At 45.3% G+C, this 26784-nt stretch overlaps 1 protein-coding gene across 4 annotated transcripts; it reads left to right on the forward strand.

The window, feature by feature from the left end:
• The first annotated feature begins 4364 nt into the window (after positions 1 to 4364).
• mtres1 (mitochondrial transcription rescue factor 1) lies at positions 4365 to 26130 on the forward strand. 4 transcript variants are annotated; one of them, XM_080192844.1, is made up of 5 exons: positions 4365 to 4446; positions 15513 to 15610; positions 16689 to 17123; positions 20886 to 20958; positions 24142 to 26130. In XM_080192844.1, exons 3-5 carry the CDS (start codon positions 16702 to 16704, stop codon positions 24316 to 24318), a joined length of 672 nt encoding a protein of 223 aa, XP_080048970.1. In that variant the 5' UTR covers positions 4365 to 4446; positions 15513 to 15610; positions 16689 to 16701; the 3' UTR covers positions 24319 to 26130. The 4 variants fall into 4 exon arrangements, with proteins under 4 accessions (XP_080048970.1, XP_080048967.1, XP_080048968.1 ...); XM_080192841.1 differs by having other exon boundaries at positions 16697 to 17123; XM_080192842.1 differs by having other exon boundaries at positions 15513 to 15588.
• Positions 26131 to 26784: the final 654 nt, after the last annotated feature.

Genomic DNA, 26784 nt, shown 5'->3' on the forward strand with positions numbered 1-26784 from the left:
CCAGTTTCTAGTTTCTATGTTAGTATCTTGCATACTTTTAGCAAGAATTCCTTATTTCTATTCTCCATTCTCTATGAAATAAAGGCCAACGTTCCAATTGCTGTCTTAATTCCCTGGAATGTACATAGCATTTGTGATTTATGTACACGGACCCCGAAATCTCTCTGTGCTGCAGCTTTCTGCAGTCTTTCTCCATTTAAATTAAATTCAGCTTCCTACCAAAGTGCATAACTTCACACTTTCCTGCACTATATTCCATCTGCCAAGTTTCTGTGCACTCACTTAACCTATCCATATCCTTGTGTAGACTCTTTGTGTCATCCTTACCACTTGCCATCCCACCTACACATACTAGCAACATTTAAGAGGCATCTGAATGGGTACATGAATTGGAAGGGAATAGAGGATATAGACGGAGTAAGGGCAGAAGTTTTTTTTAGTTTACCTAGGGCATCATGATCGGCACAGGTTTGGAGGGACCCTGCCCCCTCATCCCACAACCATCCCCGTCCCATCCAACCTGAAGCAGCGTACAATACAGCCAAGCGATCTCACGACCAATGAATCAGGTCTAGGCTCTACAGTCCTGCCAAATCCAGTCGTGAATGGACAATTAAACAGCTAATTGGAAGAGGATGCTCCACAAATACCATAAATATCTCCATTCTCAGAGATGGACAGTGCAAGGCTGAAGCATTTGCAGCCATCTTCAGCCAGAAGTGCTGAATGAATGATCCACCTTGGCCTCCTCCTAAGATCTCCAGTATCACAGATACTAGTTTTCAGCCAATTCAATTCACTCCACTTTATTTTTTGGGAAACAGCTGAAGGCACTGGATACTGCAAAGGCGATGGGCCCTGACAACATCTCAGCAATAGTGCTGAAGGCCTCTGTTCCAGAACTTTGTTCTATCTTTGTGTCATCCACAAACTTAGCAATAGTACATTCACTTCCTACTTCCAAGTCATTGATATTCATGTGTGTGAACCCCAGGGTGGGAAGCCCCCTGCCAAGGGTCATTATTACCATCAGTATCAGCAGGAGTGGTATTCCCATTCATCTTCTACCCTTGTCTTTCTGGACGGTAGAGATCATGGGTTTGGAAAGTGCTGGCGAAGGAGGCACATTGATTTGCTGCAATGTAACTTAGATAGGACATTGCTGTCACTGTGCATTGGTGGGATGGTTATTACAGTGAATGTTTAAGCTGGTGGATGAGATGCCAATCAAGTCGGGCTGCTTTGTCCTGGATGGTGTCGGGCTTCTTGAATGTTGTTGGAACTGCACCCATCCAGGCAAGCAGGGAGTATTCCATCACACTCCTGACTTGTGTCTGGTAGATGGTGGACGGGCTTTGGGGAGCTAAGTTACTCATCACAGGATGCCTAGCATCTGATTTGCTCCTTAACTATATGGCTGGTCCAGTCCAGTTTCTGGTCAATGGCAACCATTAAGGTGTTGATAATAGGGGATTCCATGATGGTAACGCCATTGAATGTCAAGGAGCAATGTTTAGATCCTCTCTTGTTGGAGATGGTCATTGTCTGGCACTTAAGTGGTGTGAACTTGCCACCTATCAGCCCAAGTCTAGATAATATGCTGCAAATGAACATGGACTGCTTCAGTATCTGAGGAGCCATGAATGATCCTGAACATTGTGCAGTCACCAGCGAACATCCTCCCTTCTGATTTATGATGGAGGGAAGGTCATTCATGAAGCAGCTGAAGATAGTTGGGCCTAGCACACTACCCTGAAGTACTCCTGCAGTGATGTCCTGGAACTGGGATAATTGACCACCAGCTACCACAACTATCTTCCCTTATGCTAGGTATGCCTCCAGTCAGTGGAGAATTTTGCTCTTGATTCCAACTAACTTCGGTTTTGCTAGGGTTTCTTAATGCTGCACTGAAATGCTGCTTTGATGTCAATGGCCTCACCTCTGACCTTCAGCTCTTTTGTCTATGTTTGGACAAAGGTTGTAATGAAGTCAGGAGCTAAGTGGCCCTGACTGAACCCAAACTGAGCATTAGTGAGCAGGAGCATTGCTGAGTCAGTGCTGCTTGATAGATTGTCGACACTTTCCATTCCTGATGGTGCTGTAACTGATCGGGTTGGAATTTTTTAGACAGCACATAACTGAAAAGTTTTCCACATCGCTGGGTAGATGCCTGTTGTGTAGCTGCATGGAAACAGCTTAGTTAGGGGCTGGCGAGTTCTGGAACAGAGGCCTTCAGCACTATTGCTGAGATGTTGTCAGGGCCCATCGCATTTGCCGCATTCAGTGCCTTCGGCCGTTTCCCAAAAAATAAGACAGAGTGAACTGAATTGGATGAAAACTAGTATCTGTAATACTGGAGATCTTAGGAGGAGGCCAAGGTGGATCATCCAATCAGCACTTCTAGCTGAAGATGACTGCAAATGCTTCAGCCTTGCCATCACTGAGAATGGAGATATTTATGGTATTTGTGGACCATCCTCCTCCAATTAGCTGTTTAATTGTCCATCACCATACACTACGAATGTAGAGCCTAGATCTGATTCATTGGCTGTGAGATTCAAGTTATTACTGCCCCTTTTATTCCATGAGCTATAACTATGCTCACAAGCCTGTTGTTAGACAGAGTAGATTCAGAAAGAATGTTCCCAATGGTGGGGGTGTTTGAGGATAAGGGGGAAATCTTTTAGAACTGGGGTGAGGAGAGATTTCTTCACCCAGAGGGCGATGAATGTGTGGAATTCACTACCACCAAATGTAGTTGAGGCCAAAACGTTGTCTGGTTTCAAAAAGAAATTAGATATAGCTCTATAGGAACTAAAAGGATATGGGAGGAAGGGGGGGATCAGGATATTGAATTTGATGATCAGCCATGATCAAAACGAGTGGCTGATTCCTGTTTCTAGTTTCTATGTTTCTAAAGCCTGTTGTGCGGCTCTTCACCAAACATTTTTTGGAAATTCATGTCCACCATACCAACAGCATTATCCGCTCCATTGGCTCCATTGTACGCTGCTTCAGGTCAGGGGTCGTGGGGCGGGGGGTCATGGGATGAGAGGGCAGGGGAACTGGGGGAAAGGGCAGGGAACACTTTCAGAGCACCCTCTACCCCTTTTCCTGATGCTGAATGCCAGACAATGAAGGTTTACAAGTCAGCTTTCGGAAGGAGTGGGAGAGCCACCAAATTGTGGTGGGCTCAGCGACAATTAATTAATGAACCTAATTAATTAATGAGCCTAATTGACATTTCACTGGCAGGGAGTGGGTTTACCACAACAGGCCCTTATCTTTTGATCTGATTTGATTTATTATTGTCACATGAATTGGGATACAGTGAAAAGTTTTGTTCCTTGTGAACTAAACAGAGAAAACATGTCGTTCATAGAGTACATAGGGGAGAAGGAAAGGAGAGGGTGCAGAATGTAGTGTTGCAGATAGGGTGTTGAGAAAGACTAACTTAATATATAATAGGTTAATTCAAAAACATGATGGCAGGAGGGAAGAAGCTGTTCTTGAGTCAGTTGGTATGTGATCTCAGACTTTTGTATCATTTTCCCGACGCAAGAAGGTGGAAGAGAGAATGTCCGGGGTGCGTGGGGTCCTCAGTTATGCTGGCTGCTTTGCCAAGGCAGCGGAAAGTGTAGACAGAGTCAATGGATGGGAGGCTGGTTTGCACAATGAACTGCTCTATGTTCACAATCCTTTGTTGTTTGTGGTGTTGGTCAGGGCACGAGTCATTCCAAGCTGTGATACCTGGAGCCAGTTTTCCCAATGCTGGGAATTTTCCCAGCCCCATGCCCACTCCAGCAGGTCTCCATTAAATTCTGCCCATTCTTTCTTACGTGCCATTTCCGTATCAGAAAATAATGTAAAATATGGAAAATAAATGTAAAAATATATTGTGTCAACAATCACAACTTGCCCCAACCCATCCCAAATAATAAACTCTAAGAAAAATACAGCACAGGAACAGACCCTTCAGCCTTCCAAGCCTGCACTCTACCTAGAAGAAAAGATTGTTTCAGACCAGTATTCTTATTTTACTGGTGTTTCATTTTAGAGTGTACAAGACCAGTATCCTAATTTCACCGGCAGAACGTAAGAATTTACCCACATTTAAAGTTGCCAGCTGATTTACCATATATACATAACTAAGTTTCTCCTTGAATTTGGGGTCTCTGTATTGCAGGGGATGAGGTTGCAATTAGACTAACTCTAAAGGCAGTAGCCCCCACTTGGTGTAACTGCAGAGCTGAATTTTAACACTGGGAGTGTATTGGTAGCAGTTGCACATTTCTCCCTGTGGAGGAGCTGGTGGTTCAGAAGCACAAGAGAAGGAAGCTCATCTTGTTCACTTTGTGGTGCAGTGCAGTCTTTGTGCACAAGGATCAAGGGGAAAAGTTAGAGAAGGAGAGAGAGAGAGATATGTGTTTGGCGTCTTGTAAACAAGTAAGGTTATTGTGTAAAGTTACTGTGCAATGTTTAACCCTGATCTCTGTGCCAGGGCAGCCCTGCTGGGCACCAGGGACTTTCTGTATGTGCCTGGGGCCCTTCCTTTCCCATCCCCTCTGCCCACCTGGCATTATACGTGTGTAAGGTATGGGGCTGGTTATCCAGAGATCTGGCACAACACTGCCACTGGGCAACTGGGATCTTTAAGGTTTCCCCTAGAATCTTTCAGTTTTACTCTGGCAGTTCTTCTGTGCTTGGCTCGATGTTTGTCTCATTTAATTTTGTGGATAAGTAGCCCCCTCCCTGGATGCCACATTCTGCAGTCCAGTTGAGTGAGGGAATGCTTAATTACTAATTACTGTGCACAGTTCTGGTCGCCTCACTACAGGAAGGATGTGGAAGCTATTGAGAGGGTGCAGAGGAGATTTACAAGGATGTTGCCTGGATTGGGAGGCATGCCTTATGAAGTTAGGTTGAGGGAGCTAGGGCTCTTCTCCCTGGAGAGACGAAGGTTGAGAGGCGACCTGATAGAGGTTTATAAAACGTTGAGAGGAATAGATAGGGTGGATTCTTGGAGGTTATTTCCCAGGGCTGAAATGGTCGCTACGAGAAGACACAGGTTTAAGGTGCAGGGAAGCAAGTACAGAGGAGATGTTAGGGGTAAGTTTTTCACTCAGAGGGTGGTGAGTGAGTGGAATCGGCTGCTGTCGGTGGTGGTAGAGGCGAACTCGCTGGGGTCTTTTAAAAGACTTCTAGGTGAGTATATGGGATCTTATGGCATTGGGAGTTACAGGTAGTTCTATGACTTGGTAGGTATAGATGTGATCGGCACAACCAGTGGGCCGAAGGGCCTGTTTGTGCTGTAGTGTTCTATGTTCTATGTTTAAAGTTTATTTATAAGTGTCATAAGTAGGCTGACGTTAACACTGCAGTGAAATTACTGTGACACACTACCAGAAGGATGTGGATGCTTTCGAGAGGGTACATAGAACATAGAACATTACAGCGCAGAACAGGCCCTTCGGCCCACGATGTTGCGCCGACCAGTTAAAAAAAAACAACAACAATGACCCACTAACCTAAACCAATCCCTTTTCGTCCATAAACCTATCCACAGACCTCTTAAACGCCCCCAAACTAGGCGCATTTACAACTGCAGCAGGCAGGGCATTCCAATCTCTCACCACCCTCTGGGTAAAGAACCTACCCCTGACATCTGTCCTATAACTACCCCCCCTTAGTTTAAAGCCATGCCCCCTCGTGCTAGATTTTTCCATCAGAGGAAAAAGGCTATCACTATCCACCCTATCTAAACCTCTAATCATCTTATATGTTTCAATAAGATCCCCTCTTAGCCGCCTTCTTTCCAGCGAAAACAACCCCAAATCCCTCAGCCTCTCCTCATAGGATCTCCCCTCCATACCAGGCAACATCCTGGTAAACCTCCTCTGCACCCTCTCCAAAGCCTCCACATCCTTCCTGTAATGTGGGGACCAGAACTGCACACAATACTCCAAGTGCGGCCGCACCAGAGTTGTGTACAGCTGCAACATAACGCTACGACTCCTAAATTCAATCCCCCTACCAATAAACGCCAAGACACTGTATGCCTTCTTAACAACCTTATCTACTTGATTCCCAACTTTCAGGGATCTATGTACACATACACCTAGATCCCTCTGCTCCTCCACACTATTCAAAGTCTTCCCGTTAGCCCTATACTCAACACATCTGTTATTCCTACCAAGGTGAATCACCTCACATTTCTCTGCATTAAACTCCATCCGCCACCTCTCGGCCCAGCTCTGCAACCTGTCTAAGTCTTCCTGCAAACTATGACACCCTTCCTCACCATCTACCACACCCCCGACTTTGGTGTCATCAGCAAATTTACTGATCCACCCAACTATACCCTCATCCAGATCATTAATAAAAATCACAAACAGCAGTGGCGCCAACACAGATCCCTGAGGCACACCACTTGTAACCGAACTCCATGATGAATATTTACCGTCAACCACTACCCTCTGTCTCCTATCCGCTAGCCAATTCCTAATCCTGTTCCCTAGATCACCCCCATTCCCATGCATCTGCATTTTGTGCAGAAGCCTACCATGGTGAACCTTATCAAACGCCTTACTAAAATCCATATACACCACGTCCACTGCCTTACCCCCATCCACCTCTTTGGTCACTTTCTCAAAAAACTCAATAAGGTTAGTAAGGCACGACCTACCCGCCACAAAAGCATGCTGACTATCTCCAATCAACTCATTACTCTCCAAATAACTATAAATCCTATCCCTAATAATTTTTTCCAAAACCTTACCCACAACAGAAGTGAGACTCACCGGTCTATAATTCCCGGGGAAGTCTCTGTTCCCCTTCTTAAACAATGGGACAACATTCGCTAACCTCCAATCATCTGGTACTATACCAGAGGCCAACGACGACCTGAAGATCAGAGCCAGAGGCTCTGCAATCACTTCTCTTGCCTCCCAGAGAATCCTGGGGTAAATCCCATCCGGACCAGGGGACTTATCTATTTTCAGACCCTCCAGAATATCCAGCACATCCTCCTTATCAACTGTAACACTGTCAATTCTACTCCCCTGCAACCCAGTGTCCTCCTCAGCTATATCCATGTCCCCCTGCGTGAACACCGAAGAGAAATATTGGTTCAATGCTTCACCAATCTCCTCCGGTTCCACACATAACTTCCCTCTGCCGTCTATAACTGGCCCTAACCTTGCCCTAACCAACCTTCTGTTCTTGACATACCTATAGAACGCCTTAGGATTCTCCTTAACCCTATCAGCCAAAGTCTTCTCATGTCCTCTTCTAGCCCTTCTTAGCTCGCTCTTCAACTCCCTCCTAGCCAATCTAAAGCTCTCTAGTGCACTATCCGAGTGCTCACGTCTCATCCGAACATAAGCCTCCTTTTTCTTTTTAACCAACAAATCAACTTTTTTGGTGCACCACGGTTCCCTAGCCTTACCAATTCCACCTTGCCTGACAGGGACATACCAATCACAGAAGAGGTTTACCAGGATGTTGCCTGGTCTGGAGGGTATTAGCTACGAGGAAAGGTTGGATAAACTCGGCTTGTTCTCAGTGGAACAACAGAGGTTGAGGGGTGACCTGATAGAGGTTTACAAGATTATGAATGGCATGGACAGAGTGGATAGTCAGATGCTCTTTCCTAGGGTAGAAAAGTCAAGTGCTAGGGGACGTAGGTTTAAGGTGCATGGGGAAAAGTTTAGAGGAGATGTGCAAGGCAAGATTTTTACACAGAGGGTGGTGACTGTCTGGAATGCACTGCCCCGGGAGGTGGTGGGAGCAGATATGATAGCAACATTTAAAGGGCAACTGGGCAAATACATGAATAGGATGGGAATGGAAGGATACAGACTCTGTAAATGCATATGGTTTTAGTTTAGGCAGATAACATGATTGGTGCAGGCTTGGAGGGCCGAAGGGCCTGTTCCTGTGCTGTACTGTTCTTTGTCCTTTTGTTAAATTCCCCTAGGGTTGGATGTTATTGAAAAGCTCACGTCTGCAAGATGTGGATGATGCCAGGAAGGGTGTTTTTTATTCTCTATCCACGATGACCCTGAGGTGGTGCTGAGTCTCTTTGAACCACTGCAGTTCTGGTGCTGCTAGCACAGTATTCTCCTTCTAAACATTTTAGTTAAGGCATTTCAGATTTTGCCGTAACAGCAAAAATAAAAATGCCATTCACACCCATCAGGTAAATAAATGCATTCTCTATGCAGAGAGGAAGGTGAGATTAATGTTTCAGAATCACAAACTTTTTACAGTGCAGAAAGAGGCCATTCAGCCTATCGAGTCTGCAGCAACTCCATAAATGAGCATTAGTGCCGTCCCTGCCTTTTCCCCATCCTCCTGCATGTTCTTTCTATTCAGATCATCATCTCATGGCCTCTTTTTTTTGTCTGTTAGGGATCTCATGGCCTCTTGAATGCCTTGATTGAATCTGCCTCCAACACATAGGCAGTGCGTTCCAGACCCCAACTGCTTGTTGCATGAAAAAGCTTTTTCACGCATCACATTTGCTCCTTTTGCAAATCATTTTAAATCTCTGCCCTGTTGTTTTCAATCCTTTTACAAGGGGGAATCATTTCTCCCCATCTGCTCTGTCCAGCCCCCTCATAATTTTGAACACCGCTAACACATCTCTTCTTAGCTGCCTTCTCTCCAGAGGGAGCAGTCCTAACCTCTCCAATGTATCCTCAACAGAAGTTTCTTCTCCCTGAAACCACTCTTGTAAACCTCTTCTGCACTCTGTCCAATGTGTTCACATCCTCCCTGTAGTGTGGTGCCCAGAACTGAACACCACACCAACTAGGGCCTTGTATATAAGTTCACCATAACCTCCTTGCTCTTCTATGCCCCAATTAATCAAACCCAGAATACTGGATGCTTTATTAACTGCTCTCAAAACATGTCCTGCCACTTTCAATGATCCGTGCACGTATACACCCAGCTCCCTACACTCCTGCACTCTATTAAGAATTGTATCCTTTTTCATATTGCATCTCCATGTTCTTCCTACCAAAATGCATCACCTCACACTTCTCTGCATTGAACCTCATCTGCCATCTATTCACCCACTCTGCCAACCTGACTGTGTCCATCTGATATCCTATACTGTCCTCTTCACAGTTTACTATACGTAGAAGTTTTGTGTCATCTGCAAACTTTGAAACTGTCAAGGATCTAGATCATTAATATATCAGGAACAGCAAGGGTCCCAATACCAACCCCTGGGAGCACCACTCCAGCCCGAAAACTATCCATTGACCATTGCCCTTTGCTTCCTATTATTCAGCCAATTTTATATCCATGTTGCTATTGTCCCTTTTATTGCGTGCACTATAACTTTTCTCACAAATCTGTAGTGAGGCGCTGTATGGAATGCTTTCTGAAGGTCCGTGTACACCACATCAGCAGCATTACCCGTATCGACCCTTCTGTTACCTCCTCAAAAAAACTCCAGCAAGTTAACTAAACACAATTTCCCCTCTCGAAATCCATGCTGACTCTTCCTAATCAACCCACATTTTCCCATGGGATTAATTCTACCCAAATAATTATTTCCCGAGGCGTCCACACATACGACTAGTCTATAATTGTTGTGTTTATCCTGATAATATTTTTTGAACAAGGGTGAGATCATTCCGCCGGTCCTTTGGACTCTAGACTCCCCCGAATCTAGAGAGAAAACTGAATGTCTTAGCCTTTGCCCCTGCACTTCCCACTCTCAACTAAAATGTAGAATGTATGCAAGTCAGTGCTCTTTGACAGAACCCCCCCCTTCCCATTCCCAGGTCAATCTCCTCCCCATTTAATATTCCTAGATCAATCTGCACCGCACTCTTGGTGCCCCCCCCACCCCTCCTCCATCAGCTCCCTCATTGAGCACTGCCTCAGCCAGACCCCAATTGTCATAACCACGTGCCCCATTTCAGCTTGCGATGAACACCTGACCCCATGCCTTATCCATTGCAAAGACTTTGCCCTTCTACACGGTGGAGGGTTTGGGAGTTACTGTGACAAAGAGCTAGATTAAGCTACATCACTATTATCAGTAATTCATTTAGAGATTAAAGCCAAATTGTTTCACATTAAGTTATATGCACCAGAAAATATTGAAAATGTGTGGTAGCATGCATTGTATCAACAATCTCAATTCTCCTCCTCATCAGCCACCAGATATAAGCTCCAAACATAATGTGGAATATTTAAACTTCTAAAAGTACAAACTGATTTACCACTCTAACCACCGCCCCTTAACATTCAATGGTGTTACCATCACTGAATTCCCCATTCTTTGGGCCACCATTGACCAGAAACTCAACTAGCACATAAACACTGGCTACAAGAGTAGGTCAGAGCCTAGGAATACTGCAATGAGTAACTTACCTCCTGAATCCCAAAGCCTATCCACCATCTACAAGGCACAAGTCAGGAATGTGATGGAATACTCCTCACTTACCCGGATGGGTACAGCTCCAACAACACTCAAGAAGCTTGACGCTATCCAGGACAAAGCAGGTATGACATCTACAAACATTCAATCCCTCCACCACAGACACTCAATAGTAGTGGTGTATACTATCTACAAGATGCATTGCAGCAATTCATCAAAGATCCTTAGACAGCATCTTCCAAACCCACGACCATTTCCATCTAGAAAGACAAGAACAGCAGATAAATGGGAAAACCACTACCCGCAAGTTTCCCGCCAAGCCACCCATAATCCTGACCTGGGAATACATAGCTTTTCCTCAGCACTCGCTGGGTCACAATCCTGGAATTCCCTCCCTAACTGCATTGTGGGATAACACACACAACTTGGACCTCAGCAATTCAAGAGGGCAACTCACCAGCACCTTCTCAAGGGCAACTAGGGATGGGCAATAAGTGCTGGCCATCCAGCAACACCCATTTCCCACAAATGAATAAAAATAATTTTTAGAAAATTTAACACCCAGGATTAATTTCTGCTTAATTTCTCCCTAAAGCGGGGATCTCTGTATTGCAGTCTTTTTTGCAGTGCACGGTGAGGACCAGCCTGATTCAGAGCGAAAGCACAGAGTTAACCACCAGCACCCGATGTATCTGTCAGTGATTGCACATTTCTCCCTGCCTCTTGTCCATTCTGTGATGCTGTTTAATGAGGGAGCACCTCCTCTTTCCACCACCTGTAACATTGCCCACCTCAGTCCCTCCACTGTTTAAAAACATAGGTCTGCACTTTGACGTCTCTCGACACTTCATCCTCTGATTAGTCTCCCACCCTCCACTTCATGAACTTCAGCTCATCGAAATCCATATCTTGCCCTGAGCCAAGTCCTGCTTGCCTGTCCTCACTGACCTACCTTGGTTTCTGCTCATCCAACACCTCCTACTGAAATATTCCCAATCTCTTGTTTAAATACCTTCATAGCTTCACCAATCTTTATAATCAAAAAAGAATGAACATAAGAACATAAGAAATAGGAGCAGGAGTAGGCCATCTAGCCCTTCGAGTCTGCCCCGCCATTCAATAAGATCATGGCTGATCTGTCGTGGCTCAGTTCCACATTCCCGCCCTCTCCCCATAACCCTTAATCCCCTCATTTATCAAAAACCCATCAACCCGCGTCTTAAAAATATTTAGTGAGGCAGCCTCCACCACTTCAACGGGCAGAGAATTCCAGAGATTCACCACCCTTTGAGTGAAGAAGTTCCTCCTCAACTCCGTTCTAAACCGCCCCCCCTTTATCTTGAGGCTGTGCCCCCTAGTCCTACTGTCCTTTCTGAGCGGGAAGAGTCTCTCCACCTCTATCCTATCCATCCCATTCATCATCTTATACGTCTCAATGAGATCTCCCCTCATTCTTCTAAACTCTAACGAGTACAAGCCTAGTTTATTCAGCCTCTCCACATAGCTCAACCCCCTCAACTCTGTTATCAGCCTAGTAAACCTCCTCTGCACTCCCTCCAAGGCCAAAATATCCTTGCGTAAGTACGGCGACCAAAACTGCACACAGTACTCCAGCAATGACTTGCATTTATACAGCAACTTTTAAAACAATGATAGTTTCCAAAGCATCTCAACAGCCAGTGAAGCATTTTATTCATTCTTTCACAGCACATAAATACCAACCTTCCCCTCCCATAGACACACATAATTCTCATAGAATTCCTACAGTGCCGAAGAAGGCCATTTGGTCCATCGAGTCTGTTTGACTTTCCGACAGAGCGGATCCCACATATTTACCCCACTAATCCCCCTAATATACACATCTTGGGACACTAAGGGGCAATTTAGCATGGCCAATCCATCTAACCTGCACATCTTTGGGGTGTGAGAGGAAATCCATGCAGACAAAGGGAGAACGTGCAAACTCCACACAGACATTGACCCAAAGCTGGAATCGAACCTGGGTCCGTGGCTGAGTGAGGCTAATCATGGTGCTGCCCTGTCTTACATTGTGCAGGAATAGCCAGTAAGGTCTTTCGATGAATATTCCTCACGAGCAATGTCAGTATCCCAAAAGCCAAATGTCATTGCTGGTCTAACCTTTTCGGAACAACACAAAAGCAAACACTGTGGATACTGGAGATCAGAAAATGCTGCAAAATACTCAGCAGTCGGGCAGCACCTGTGGGGAGGGAAAGCAGAGTTAATGTTTCGGGTTGATGACCTTTCCTCAGAACTGGGAAAAGTTAGATATTTTAGCAAGTGGTTTTAAACAAGAGAAAAAGTGGAGGGGGTGGAAAAATAACATAAGGGAGGGTCTATGATGGAATGGAGGGCAGAAGAGATTAATTGATGAAAGGATTAGTGGGGCAAGGCGAAAAGGAAATGTAATGGGAAAGGGGGAAAAAAATACATCTTGAGTTAGTCTGAATGGCAAAACCCTGGACAGCTGCTGCCCAACTATGAAAGCAAAACCTGCGAAGAGCAAGAAAATAAAATGGCAGCAGAGGTTATGGCACGGTGGTTAGCACTGCTGCCTCGCAGCACCAGGGGCCTGGGTTCAATTCCGGCCTCAGATGACTGTCTGTGTGTAGTTTGCATGTTCTCCCCTGTCTGTATGAGTTTCCTACGGGTGCTCCAATTTCCGCCCATTGTCCAAAGATGCGCAGGTTAGGTTGACTGGCCATCCTAACTTGCTCATTAGTGTCAGGGGGATTAGCAGGATGGATGTGTAGGGTTGCAGGAATAGGGCCTGGGTGAGATTGTTTGTTATTGGTGCAAGCTCGAAGGATCAAATGGCCAATTTCTGTACTACAGGAGTTCTGTGATTGTGGAACTCAATGTTAAGTCTGGAAAGTACCTAATCGGAGAGTTAGTACAGACTTAATGGGCTGAAAAGCTTCCTTCTGCGCTGTAGGGATCTTATGTCTGTGAAAGATGCTGTTCTTTGTGGTTACGTTAAGCTTCATTGGAAGCTGGGGCCAGGAGACATCAGCCTGAGACTAAGGTGGAGAATTAGAGTGACAGGCCACAGAAACTTGGGATCCTCCTTGTGACTGAACATGGGTATGCCCCAAAACAGTTAGCAAACGTGTGTTTGACCTACCTAATGTAGAGAAGACCACATTCAGACAAGTGAATATACTAAATAGAAAAGAAATACAAATACATTGCTTCTTTACCTCGAAGGAGTGTTTGAGTCCTTGGACAGTGAGGTTTCTGTTCTTATTCCAAGTCTTCCTCACTTTTACTCCCCAGATCCAGTACTGACCTCCTGGCAGTTAGCCATCTTTCAGCCCATGGTTTTCCGTTTTTATCCTCGCATGCTGTAAATGCAGCGATTGAATATTGTTCTGCAAACTTTCCTCGATCAGTTGAATTAACGAGGTTTGTGGTGTAAATCGCAACAGTTCAGTATTCCAAAAGAGGAATGTGAACCCGAGAAAGAGGGTCTAAATTATCGTTCAATTACAACATTGTCACTAAACCAAATAGCATAACCATCATCAATCATCGAAATCCTAGCAAGCAGCAGATAGATTTAAAGCAGGAAAATGCCTCGCCTTGAACTCCACAGTAAATATTATTTTATAAATGGACAGATGGAAGCAATTTTTACGCCTGTAATCTGCACTTGGAGTTCAGGTAACATATAAAACAGCTCTGCGTTCGTGCTCACGTTTCACGACGTTATCTAACCTCCTTTAGTGGGTCTGGATTTGAGTGAGTGTATTATACCTCAGTTACCTTTTGTACACATCGTACCGTTCCTCAATTAGCTATGGTGAAAGGGTCAAATTTGGAGATTTGTGCAAATGTTTGGTGTTGTCTAATATTTTCTAACAAAATAAATGTTCCTTCTGTGCCACCGCCATGATGAGCTGTCTTTTTAAAGTAGTCTTAGGTTGCTCGTGTTTTATAGAATCATACCGTGCAGAAGAGGCACTTCGGCCCATCGAGTCTGCACCAATACATGAAAAGCACTTTGCCCATAGCCCCGAATGTTATGACACAGCAAGTACTTTTTAAAGGATGTGAGGCAACCTGCCTCTACCATCCTCCCAGGCAACGCAATCCTTACAGTGAAGAAAGGAGGCCATTTGGCCCATCGAGCTCTACTGACAATGATCTCCCCCACCACCCACCCCCACAAGTCCTAGTCCTGTAACCCCAGGTATTTACCCTGCTAATCTCCCTGACACTAAGAGGCAGTTTAGCACAGCCAGTCAATCTAACCTGCATATCTTTGGAGTGTGGAGGAAACCAGAGCACCCAGAGGAAACCCACGCAGACATAGGTCTAAACTCCACACAGCCACCCGTGGCCAAAATTGAACCTGGGGTCCTGGCGCGGTGAGGCAGCAGTGCTAACCACTGTGCCACCATGCTGCCCATTCCAGACTGTCACCGCCCTCTGAGTAAAAAGGTTTTTCTTCACATCGTCCCTGAACCTCCTGCCCCTCACCTTGAACCCATGTCCTCTCACAACTAAGGGAGACAGCTGCTCCATATCCACTCTGTCCATGTCCCTCGTAATGTAGTACACCTCGATCAGATCGCCCCTCAGTCTTCTCTGCTCCAACGGAAACAACTCAAGCCTACGCAAGCTCTCTTCATAACTTAAATGTTCCATCTGAGGCAGCGTCCTGGTGAATCTCCTCTACACCCCGTCCAGTGCAATCACAGCCTTCCATCCCCTCCTGCCTGTATTCTGCCTGTTTCCAGTGTGTGGCAGTGTAGCGCTGCTTGGCCAGGGTAGAGCAGGGAGGCTTCATCCAGCTGCAGCGAGTGAGACTCCCATTGCGGGGAGGTGGGGTGAGGGCCAGTTCATTTGTCAGTAGAGGGCGTTTTAAGACAGAGGGAGTCAGCACCATGATGCCAACAGCCTTGGCTCCGTCACAATATCTGAGAAGCCAGGCACTGCTCTCCGATCCACTCAGTATGTCGTTGCTATGGTAACACCCCATCACTCTGATGCTTGTGGAAAGGCAAGCTGGTGGTCGCGATTAGGACGACAAATCGGAAGCATGAGATTCCTTTTTCTTAAGTGGATGAAATTTTATATTCTGCAGCTGAGGAATTGATAATCCAGCCGTACCTGCCTCCTGCCATCCCATGTCCCGAGCAGCTGGAGCAACAGAAGCACGAGTGAGTCAAATCGACTGACACGGTAACTTTTTAACAGTTGCTTTTTTGACTCTCACTGTTTTGCGATAGAACCACATGAATTCCTTTTGCTCCCTATCAAATCCTGTGCGGAAAATATCTATAAAGCAATCTGCGCTATGAGTTCACAAGCCTCAAATGCCTCTTTCAACGGGGTAGGACACTGGGTTAGTCTTCCTGCCTCACAGCGCCAGGGACCTGGGTTCGATTCCCACTTTGGGTTACTGTCTGTGCGGAGTTTGCACATTCTCCCCATCTCTGCATGGGTTTCCTCTGGGTGCTCTGGTTTCCTCCCATAGTCTGAATGATGTGCTGGTTAGGTGCATTGGTCATGCTAAATTTTCCCTCAGAGTACCCAAACAGGTGCCGGAGTGTGGCGACTGGGGGATTTTCACAGTAACTGCATTGCTGTGTTAATGTAAGCCTACCTGTGACACTAATAAGTAAACTCTAGACTTCTTTCAGTAGCCGACAATGTAAACCATTAGGGCCTAATGACTTGAGTACCTTGAGGTCTACTTATTTTTCAATTTGCTCTTAGCAAACTCCCACAAGCAGCAATGTGACAAAGGCTAGATATTGTTTTTTGTGATACTGATGGAGGGATAAAATTAGCAGGACACTGGGGATAACTCTCCTCCAAAATAACTCCCCAAAAACATTCACTGAGCAGGCAGATGATGTTTTGGTTTTAACATCTCATCTGAAAGACGGTATCTACGACAGTTACAGGCACGGTGGCATGGAGGTTAGCACTGCTGCCTCACAGTGCCAGGGACCCAGGTTTAATTCTGGCTCAGGTCACCTTCTGTATGGGATCTGCACATTCTCCCCGTGTCTGCCTGGGTTTCCTCCTAGTGCTCCGATTTCTTCTTTGCCTAGAGATGTGCGGGTTAGGTGGATTGGCCATGCTAAATTGCCCCTTAGTGTAAGGGGGACCAGCTGGGGTAAATTCGTGGAGTTACAGGAATAGGGCTTAGGTGGGATTGTTGTCAGTACAGACTCAATGGGCCAAATGGCCTTTTCTGCACTATAGGGATTCTATGATTGTGGTGTACGTCCTGATTTTAGCGCTGTGTTAGTTTTTCAGGCAGCATGAACAGCTTAATCTCTCCAGTCCGTGCCCTGAAGAGTTTCAGTGCCTACAGGGTCCTCTGGAGGAAGTGTGGGTCACCCGAGCTGTGTGGAGCGCAGAGCGTGAGGGCGAGCTGTGGGAGTTTCTACTTGAAGTTAAACAATGCTGAGCAGAGACCCAAACAGCTCTGCGAGCAACCTGCACTGCGGGTGGGGGGTCTGCTTCCGTTTGCGAGACACAAAAGCAACAAAACCTCAAAAAAGGGGAGAAAGCAAATGCCGCAAGAGGAGTCGGACGAAGAAGATGATCCTGAGAAAAGTGACTACGAGGACCAATCGGAAGAGGAAGACACCCAGCCCAAAGCTTACAGAGACCTCGAGAAGGTTGTACCATCTTTCCGATTTGACCTCATCATGAAAGCTGGCCTGGATATGGCGAGGAAGTAAGTGTTGTGTCTTTGAACTGTCAAAAGCACTAGGAAGGCGCAAGAGTGTTGATGCTTTTATTGTATTTCAACAGCAGGTACATGCCAATCCGATCTGACACACTGATAGAAACTAGAAGCAGGAGTAGGCCATTCAGCCCTTTGAGCCTGCTCCACCATTCATTATGACCATGGCTAATTATCAAATTCAATATCCTGGTCCTTTTAGCTCCAAGAGTTATATTTAATTTCATCTTGAAATCAGACAATATTTTGGTGTCGATTGTTCAACCAGGCAGCTTCTTGCTGGTCAAGGGATTACCTTCTAGAACAATCCAGTGAATGGCTTCACTTGTTTTGTTAAGCTGAAACAGATGCAGTATCCATACATTTTCTTTCAGTCTGCACAAAACATGACCCTTTGCATTAATAAATGTAGCTTTCAGTACAAGCAAAAGCGCCATGCTGCGAATTAAGCTGCCTGGTTTAAATTTCAGACAGTGCTTGGCAGTTAACTGCCAGTCGCCATCAACTGGTGCATTCTCCATGGCAATGCCTACACCAATCAGAGCCCACTGGCCAACAAATCAGCATCCTCTTTTAATGCACTATAAGGTTGATGCTTCCCCAGACATTGGTATTCTTGTGATTGTCCTGCTGAGTGCAAGGTGAAAAACTTCAACACATAATCTTTTTTCAGCAATACTCAAGTTTTCTGACCATTTGTAGGCCACACAATTGTTTAAACATATTGAGTCCTGTGAAGCTCCTTCTGCATTATTTGGCTTGCAAAGTGTTGTATCCTTTATTTAAACTCTTCTGTGAGATGTGTGTGACATTAGCAAGGAAATATTTATTGCCTATCCCTATTTATCCTGAGTGCAATAGGGGTTAATTGTATCGAGTGATCTGGAGTCACGTGTAGGCCGGGCCAATGTTCTCTTCCAGGAAGGCTGATAAGTGAACCAGTTGTGTTTTTCCATCAATTCAGCAGCTTTCTGATGCTATCTTAAAAATATATTGAATTCCGTTTCTCTGCTGTAGGACATGCAGTCCAAACCATGTGGGAAAATAATCCACCAAGTATCACGGTAGTACAGTGATTAGCACTGCTGCCTCACAGTGCCAAGGACCCAGGTTCAATTCCCAGCTTGGGTCACTGTCTGTGTGGAGTCTGCACATTCTCCCCATATCTGTCTGGGTTTCCTCTGTGCGCTCGGGTTTCCTCCCACAGTCTAAAGATGTGCAGCTGAAGTAGATTGGCCATGTTAAATTCCCCTTAGCGTCAAGGGTCTAGCTAAGGTAAATGCATGGGTTTATAGGGATAGGATCTGGGTGGGATTGTGGTCAGTGCGGACTTGATGGGCCAAATGGCCATCTGCTCTATATGATTCTGTGAACCTGCAGGTTGTGGAGCTGTCACTGTAACTACAGGATATCCGCTACCTGAGGTTGGTGTAGCAGCCTTTCACATAGAAATATATTAAAACCCTCCGGACGTCCAGTTACGTGGACATGGGGACTGCCTCTGGGCAGCTGAGGTATCCCTTTGTCAGAAACATTCAAGAGTTGGCATCTTCGACCTTTGAAACCAAGTTGGCTGCTATTTGGTGTATTATTTTCCCGTATAGTAATCCTCGACTTGGTTTGCCTGTTACCGATAAACTAATGGATCTGAATTTACACGAATGTGCTTGGTCAATTTTCTAGACTGCTTTACTCCCTCGTGATGACTGTCAGCATTTTATCCTGAGACTCACTCAGCGTTCCCATTGGGTAGTCTCTAACCCTGGGGAATTATCTGTTTGAATCGTTAGTCTGTCTAAGATACAAGTGATGTTGAAATCGTTAACCTCAAATGTTGCTAGCATTTCTGTGGCCGTTTCAACAAAGTAATCATTCTTCCTCCATCCCAACTGCACCTTTCAGAAATCTCCACTTTTCACTGGTCACTCTCTTGCTGTAACAGTTCTCACTGTGTGATGCCTGCAGCTGGGTATATTCTAGCCCTTTCCGGTGCCTTAGGTACCCTGCTCACAAACCCTAAGTAAAGTTATTTATTAGTGTCACAAGTAAGGCTGCAAAGCAGCCCCTGTGAAATTCCCCAAGTCGCCACACTCTGGCGCCTGTTCAGCTCAATGCACCTAACCAGCACGTCTTTCAGACTGAGAGAGGAAATTGGAGCACTCGGAGGAAACCCACGCAGCCACAGGGAGAAAATGCAGATAGTGACCTAATCCTCCACTTACACCTTTACCTCCTCCCGCCTCCTCATCTTTAGATCACCCAAACAACATTTCCCACCCGAAGTGGGTCCTGCTTTGTTGCTGCTGCCATTGCTAGCCTGGATGGCTACGGCCACTACTCGACACTGTATTCCCCTTCCCTCCTGTTGATTTTCAATGGACTGGGTGGACTTGATTCCCTTTCCCTGGGATAACTTGGCTTCTGAGGAATGGGTATTCTGGTGTGTGTTTCAGTTGATAGCTAAGGCATCAACTGATCAGACAATGTAGGTCACTGGTACCTTACAATTGTTAGTTCACTGCCGTACCTACAGTAACGTTCCCCATTGACATTGTGTCTGTGACCTCCTGTTATGCGGCTGTCACAACATTTTTCTTGTTGTAGTTAAAACTATTGTTCCCCTCAAGTAGCTAGACAAAGATACAGTGTGATTAAGATGATTTATTATCGCAGCTACAGAACTCTGACCAAATCTTTAAGACAAATCTGACTGCAGAACTCAGAAATACACAAGCAATTATAGTTGCAAATTCAATTACAAGTAATTAGCATATACCAATCAAAATATAGGAGTTACCTCTATCCACTCAGCTATTGATTAAGGTTACATCATGCATACATAAAGGTATAGTGGCTCTGACTCTGGGGAATGATATATCAGCCTTCCTTTCCACTGTTCATTGTTCTAATGGGCAAACATAAACTGCAGCTACACATCGTTCAGTTAAATGGCCCTTGACTCTTATCTGGGTCTACTTTAATCAAGACCTGTGCTTTTCACGTAGCTTTCCCTGTGTGACTGAGATACAGCTTGCAGCTGGTGATTTTTGTGATGTGGGGATGCAGTATTGGACTGAGGTGGGCACAGTAAGAAGTCTCACAACCCCAGGTTAAAGACTCACCTGATGAAGGAGCAGTGTTCCGAAAACTCGTGGTTCCAAATAAACCTGTTGGACTTTAACCTGGTGTTGTGAGACTTCTTACTGTGATTTTTTAATGATTATTTCTCCTCCCAAATCCATATGGTGAAATGAGCTGGTACCTGCTAAAGTGATATTGGGTTCTTTCAAAATTGGTTTTCATAAGAACATAAGAACATAAGAAATAGGAGCAGGAGTAGGCCATCTAGCCCTTCGAGCCTGCCCCGCCATTCAATAAGATCATGGCTGATCTGTCGTGGCTCAGTTCCACTTTCCCGCCCTCTCCCCATAACCCTTAATCCCCTCTCTTATCAAGAACCCATCAACCTGCTTCTTAAAAATATTTAGCGAGGCAGCCTCCACCACTTCAACGGGCAGAGAATTCCAGAGATTCACCACCCTTTGAGTGAAGAAGTTCCTCCTCAACTCCGTTCTAAACCGCCCCCCCTTTATCTTGAGGCTGTGCCCCCTAGTCCTACTGTCTTGATCTGCTTTTGTGTCACTCGCGACTGCCACCAGTTGGGCTTTGATTAGAAGCTGTGAGTCCTGCTGCTATTGCTAAATGTAACAGTACCTAGTGTGCTGTAACACCGACTTGTGTTTTGCCTTGCAGTAAAGTGGAAGATTCATTCTATAGCAACAAACTGAGACTGAACGGAGAAAAGCTACTGAAGAAAAGTAAAGTGGTGCGTGTTTATATTTTCAACTCCATTTATTTTGAATGCACACATCGTGCAATCTAAAAGCTGTCTGCATAACGTTAATTGGTGGGAGAAGAATAAACTTCATCCTTCGCAAAATCTGCCTCTCTCGTCAAAAACAAAACTTACAATCCTTCACACTTATCCCAAATGAATGGCTGATGTTTGTTGTGTTTTACACTGAGACACTCCACAGCCCTTCATTAGTGAAAAACCAGAGCGCTGGGGATTGATGGACTGCAGTGTTGGAGTCAGATTAGTTTGAGGATTTGGAATGTTCTTTTACCTACGCTCAGGGTAAACACTGAGTCAGGGGCCCAGCTGGAGGTGGGGACTCCCAATTAATTGGGAAATTTGAATATTCACTCGGGAGGGGGAATCTTTTTTAGGGCAGAGAATAGAGGATCTGATGTCGTTGTAATCCCACCGAGCTGTTCCTGGTTAAACGAAAATGTCACTGAACGGTTACTGAATGATAGAACAGATTCGCGTGAGCTCAAAACACGAGACTGAAACATTTGCCTAATCCCTGGTTCTGGGCATGGTGGGTGGGTAGTATCATCATTAACCTAGGCAGGGATTGAAACCATCTGCCCAGTGATAAGATTACCCTGCTGCTCTCGCTGAGCAGTCCCAGCTGCTGTCACTTTGCTGCCACATTTGTACGTTGGGAAGGAACACTTTCCAAAATCACCTTTCCTCTCGCCCACTGAGCACAGGAGGATGTGAGAGATTTCGAGAAGCCTCCCTCCTCGTTCCTTCTTGCAGCAGAACTTAACTTAATGCTGGGTCCCTACGGTTTGCCGTGGTTATAAGGATAAGAGATGTTTAACACAGTGGTTGGCACTGCTGCCTGACAGCGCCAGGGACCCGGGTTCGATTCCCGGCCTGAGTCACCGCCTGTGCACATTCTCCCCGTGTCTGCGTGGGTTTCTTCCGGGTGCTCCGGTTTCTTGCCACAGTCTGAAAGACGTGCTGGTTAGGTGCATTGGCCATGTTAAATATTCCCTCAGTGTACCTGAACTGGCACCGGAGTGAGACAACTGGGGGATTTTCGCAGTAACTTCATTGCAGTGTTACTGTGGACCTACTTGTGACACTGATAAATAAAAATTTTAAACATTCATTCTGGAAAGCTGAGACAAGTGTTCTGTTTGCTGGGTTATTCACAGATAGAGAATGAACTTACCTCGCATTAAGTTGACCTTTCTCTACACCCTAGCTATGACTGTAACACTATATTCTGCACTCTTTCATTTCCTTCTCTGTGAATGGTGTGCTTTGTGTAACATGCAAGAAACAATACTTTTCATTGTATGTGAATACATGTGACAATAATAAATCAAATAAAACAAACACAGAAGGGAAACGAAATAGAGCTGTGGAAAATCTGAGATAAAATCTGCAAAATCCTTAAAATAAACACAGCTCAGTTAGCAGCTATGGAACTGCTGTGGTTTCATCAGGACCAACCCAAAGTCTCTGTCCAGTATGACACTCTCCTGATAAAGGAGCAGCACTCTAAAAGCTCATGTTACCAAATAAACTTATTGGACTTTAACCTGGTGTTGTGTGACTTCTCACTGTGTCAATCCAATATGTTAGCTTCCAAAGAGGGGAAAGATTACGATGCTAAATGTCATCTAGGGCTCAGTTGGTAGCACTTTCACCTCTGACTCACAAGAATGTATGTTCAAGTCCCACTCCAGGACCTGAGCTCAGTGGAGGAATTTGCAAAAGTTTGGTGCAGCAACAGTAAAAGGACCAGTGATGTAGTTCCAAGTCAAGATAATGCGTGACTTGGATGGCAACTTGCAGGTTGTGCTGTTCCCATGCGCCTGATGCCCTTGTTAGTGGACGCAGTAGAGGTGGCGGGTTTGGAATGTCCTGTCTAAGGTGCCTTGGTGTGTTGCTGCAGTGCATCTTGTAGATGGTGCACACTGCTGCCACAGTGCACCATCGATGGAGGGTGTGATGGTTTAAGTTGGTGGATGGACTGCCTTCTCTGGGTGGCTTCTTGCATATTTTTGGAGCTGCACTCACCCAGACAAGTGGGAAATATTCCATTATGCTCCTGAGTCACTCACTGCAGAATTCTCAGCCTTTAACCGACTCTTGCAGTCACAGACTTGTCCCATTAAGTTTCTGGCCAATATTGACTCCCCACCCCAGAATGTTGTTTCTCACATAGGGCTGTTACAGCACAGAAGGACGCCATTTGGCCCATTGTGTCTGCACTGGCTCTTCAAACGAGTATCATGGCTTAGTGCCATTTCCCTGCCTTTCCCATATCTTGACACTTTGTTTCTATTCAAGTAATCACCCAATGCCCTCTTCAATGCCTCGACTGAGCCTGCCTCCACCACACTTCCACACAGTGCATTCCAGATGCAGTATGAAGAAGTTATTTCTTGTATCACATTTGCTTCTCTTGCAAATCATCTTAAATCTGTGCCCCCTTGCTTTTGCTTCTTGTACGCATGGAAACAGTGTCTCCCTATTTACTCTGTCCAGCCTGCCATGATTTTGAACATCTCTATCAAACCGCTTCTTGGCTTTGTTTAATGCGTCATATTCGAGGAATCAACTTAAATGAGATTGAAAGAAGCATGGGTAGAATTAATATCCAAATCTCCTACAGTAAATTCAGCGGATGTCCCAGGGAAGTAGGACCTATACTGGTGTTTATATCGATGTTCGGGAAATCTGCTAATCTTCTGCTGAAATTGCGAGAGATCAGGAGAACCAGCACAGATCCTCAGTCCTGCCCTTTTGCATTTTGGGTATGGATAATGGGTCCCTATTGTTTGTAATGGCAATACAGTGTCACAGCGGTTAGCACTGCCACCTCACAACTCCAGGGATCTGGGCTCGATTCCCAACTTGGGTTACTTTCTGTGCGAAGTCTGCACGTTCTCCCTGTGTCTGTGTGTGTTTCCTCTGGGTGTCCCAGTTTTCTCCCACAGTCTGGAAGACGTGCTGTTTACGTGCATTAGCCATCTTAAATTCTCCCTCCGCGTGCTCAAAGCGGCGCCGGAGTGTGGCGACTGGGGGATTTTCACAGTAACTTCATTGCAGTGTTAATATAAGCCTACTTGTGACACTAATAAATAAACTTTAACTGACTTAAGGTCGGGACTAATATTTGTTTTCTCTTTATATTTGTAGGTGAAAGAGGGTGATGTCCTGGATTACCTTATTGGGGAGGATCAGGAAGATGAAACTGTCACCGTCATGAGGATTGTAGTGAGAAAGATTGATGAGGAAATGACGAATACGGATAAATACAGAGTGACTTTGAGGTGCTGGAAACATCTCCGGTTGTCCAGGGAGGAGATTAAATAAGATTCTGCTTTCCACCAGGAGGAGCACTGACTGCAGCTGAGATGTGGTGCAGAGAGTTTATGACACTAGACTGCGTGACACAACAGGAATTCATGTGGCCGACGCGCTCCTTTTCCTATTTTTCTCCATGACAACACACATTCACAACAGTTTGCACTGATGTAATGTTGGTCACGTGAGGACCATTCCCAGTTGTTTTATGGGGAGATACATCAACAGAGCAAGTGAGGGAACTTGGAGCGGTGAGAGGGAGCTAAGAGAGGTTTTAGAAAGGCTTTTGGAAGAGAGCCAAGGGTGTTTCCAAATGAGTTCAAGCAACCAAGGGAATAATGCTTCAAAATGCTGCCTTGTGTAGTGGCATGGAGGGAATGGAAAATAGCAGGAATCAGGAGACTGAGGCTGGGGGAAAGAGGGTCAGGGTTGAACAATATGATGGATGAGGTCATTCCGAAACAAGGATCCTGAAATGAATTGGCTGAGATACGCAGCCAGTTAGGTTTGGGTGACGATTGTGCTGCAGGCATTTCAATTAACTGTGCAGGCAGGGCAGCATGGTGGCACAGTGGTTAGCACTGCTGCCTCACCGCGCCAGGGACCCGGGTCCAATTCCAGCTCGGATCACTGAGTGTGTGGAGTTTGCATGTCCTGCCCATGTCTGCGTGGATTTCCTCTGGGTGCTCTGGCTTCCTCCCACAATCCAAAGATGTGCAAATTAGTTGGATTGGCCGTGCTAAATTGCTCCTTAATATCTAAAGATGTGTAAATTAGGTGGATTGGCCATGTGCGGGGCTATGGGGATGGGGTGGGGGGTGGGCCTGAGTACGATGCCCCTTTGGAGAGTTGATACAGCCTCAATGGACCAAATGGCCTTCTCCTGCACTGTCGGAATTCTATAATCATCTCTGGTCTAGTGAAAAAGAGCCCTCACCTCTTGTATCGCTCTTCGTAACCTCTCGTATCTGTTGATGTACAACAATGGTTGAAAAGTTTTGTGTATTTAGAAAGTTGCTCTTTCAGGTGATAAACTGATGGATTTGGCTACAATGGCAATTAAATCGCAACAAATCCTCACTATACCAGATAGTGTTATTACTGTACTTGGTTATCCACATCTAGAAAACTCTTTAACCCATTAGCTATTGTTTGTGAAAGCAGCAGATGAACATGTCCCTTTGGCTGTAACTTTAATACATTTATTTTGAGCTGGTGAACGTCTTCACTGAAGTGACAGTGGAATATTGTAGGAGAATGACAGCTGGAGGTAAGCACCTGTCCAGTAACTCAGCAGCAGTCATTTCAAGATCATTAAAATTGCTGCTTCTGACAGCGGTTCACCTGAACTCTCTGAACTTTTCGACCTGCTGACAGTGTCCACCGCTCGTGAGCCGACAGCTAGGATTCAGGCAAGAGGGGCAATTTCTCTTGAGGGTGTGTCTCCTGCGGATGAGAAGCCAGGCCCAGTCAATCAGGAGCCCTCTGACAGTCCACGCAAGATCAGCAGTGTGCTAATGTATGGAGAGTCCTGAGTGCCGAATGTTCTGGACTACAACACTGTCACTTAATGTGTTTTCATTTTATCAGCTCATTGTACTGCTAAAAGCAGTAATTATTTACCTTTTGCAAACTGCTGTAAGTAGGACTTTTGTCACGTGTACAATATAGGGGAGGTGATGGTCTAGTGATATTATCGCTAGACTATTAATCCAGAAACTCAGCTAATGTTCTGAGGACCCAAGTTTAAATCCTGCCATGGCAGATGGTGGAATTTGAATTCAATAAAAGAAATCTGTAATTAAAGAATCTACTGATGACCAGAAACTATTGTCACTTTTTGGAAAAACTTATCTGGTTCACTAATATTCTTTTAGGGAAGGAAATCTGTCATTCTTACACGGTCTGGCTTACATGTGACTCCAGAGCCACAGCAATGTGGTTGACTCTCAACTGCCTGTTCAACAAGAGTAGTAAATGCTGGCCAGTGATCACAGTGGAACTAATTTCTAATCAGTCTCTCATGATTTACTCTTGATGCTTCTGCTGCTGATTCCCATCAGTTGCGGTGTTAAATAATGGATAGCGGGCGGTGATTGCACGCATGCCTAGAGACATGGAGGCAGTGTCACAGTAATACCCAGGCTCTAACCTCATTGTATGGTTCATACAGCTAAACCAACGAGGAGTGCAAAGCTGTTAAGGTTTTTAGAATGTGTCTGAGGAGGCTACAGCATTGAAATTATCTTAGTGTCTAATAGCTGTCCAGATGTGTATCTCCAATGTGCTCGGTGTTTCAGTTTTGTCACAATTAGAGCTGCTTTTCAAGTTTCTTAAACCGGATTGCTCACACGCAGTTTCTTGCAGATAAAAAAATCCATTTGTTTTATTCTATGGAGCAATTCACCTCATCGACTGCCTATTTGCAGCCAGGATTCAGATTCCACTGGGTGTTAAGGCGCAGTGCAGCTGCAG

Source organism: Carcharhinus amblyrhynchos, chromosome 7, assembly GCF_965287045.1.
Source record: "Carcharhinus amblyrhynchos chromosome 7, sCarAmb.v2.hapA, whole genome shotgun sequence".
Lineage (NCBI taxonomy): Eukaryota > Metazoa > Chordata > Chondrichthyes > Carcharhiniformes > Carcharhinidae > Carcharhinus > Carcharhinus amblyrhynchos.

Coding starts and splice junctions, on each gene's coding strand:
- mtres1 (XM_080192844.1), top strand. CDS start 16,702: ATGAACAGCTTAATCTCTCCAGTCCGTGCCCTGAAGAGTTTCAGTGCC. Junction 17,124..20,885: donor GGCCTGGATATGGCGAGGAA/GTAAGTGTTGTG, acceptor TTTGCCTTGCAG/TAAAGTGGAAGATTCATTCT. Junction 20,959..24,141: donor TACTGAAGAAAAGTAAAGTG/GTGCGTGTTTAT, acceptor TTATATTTGTAG/GTGAAAGAGGGTGATGTCCT.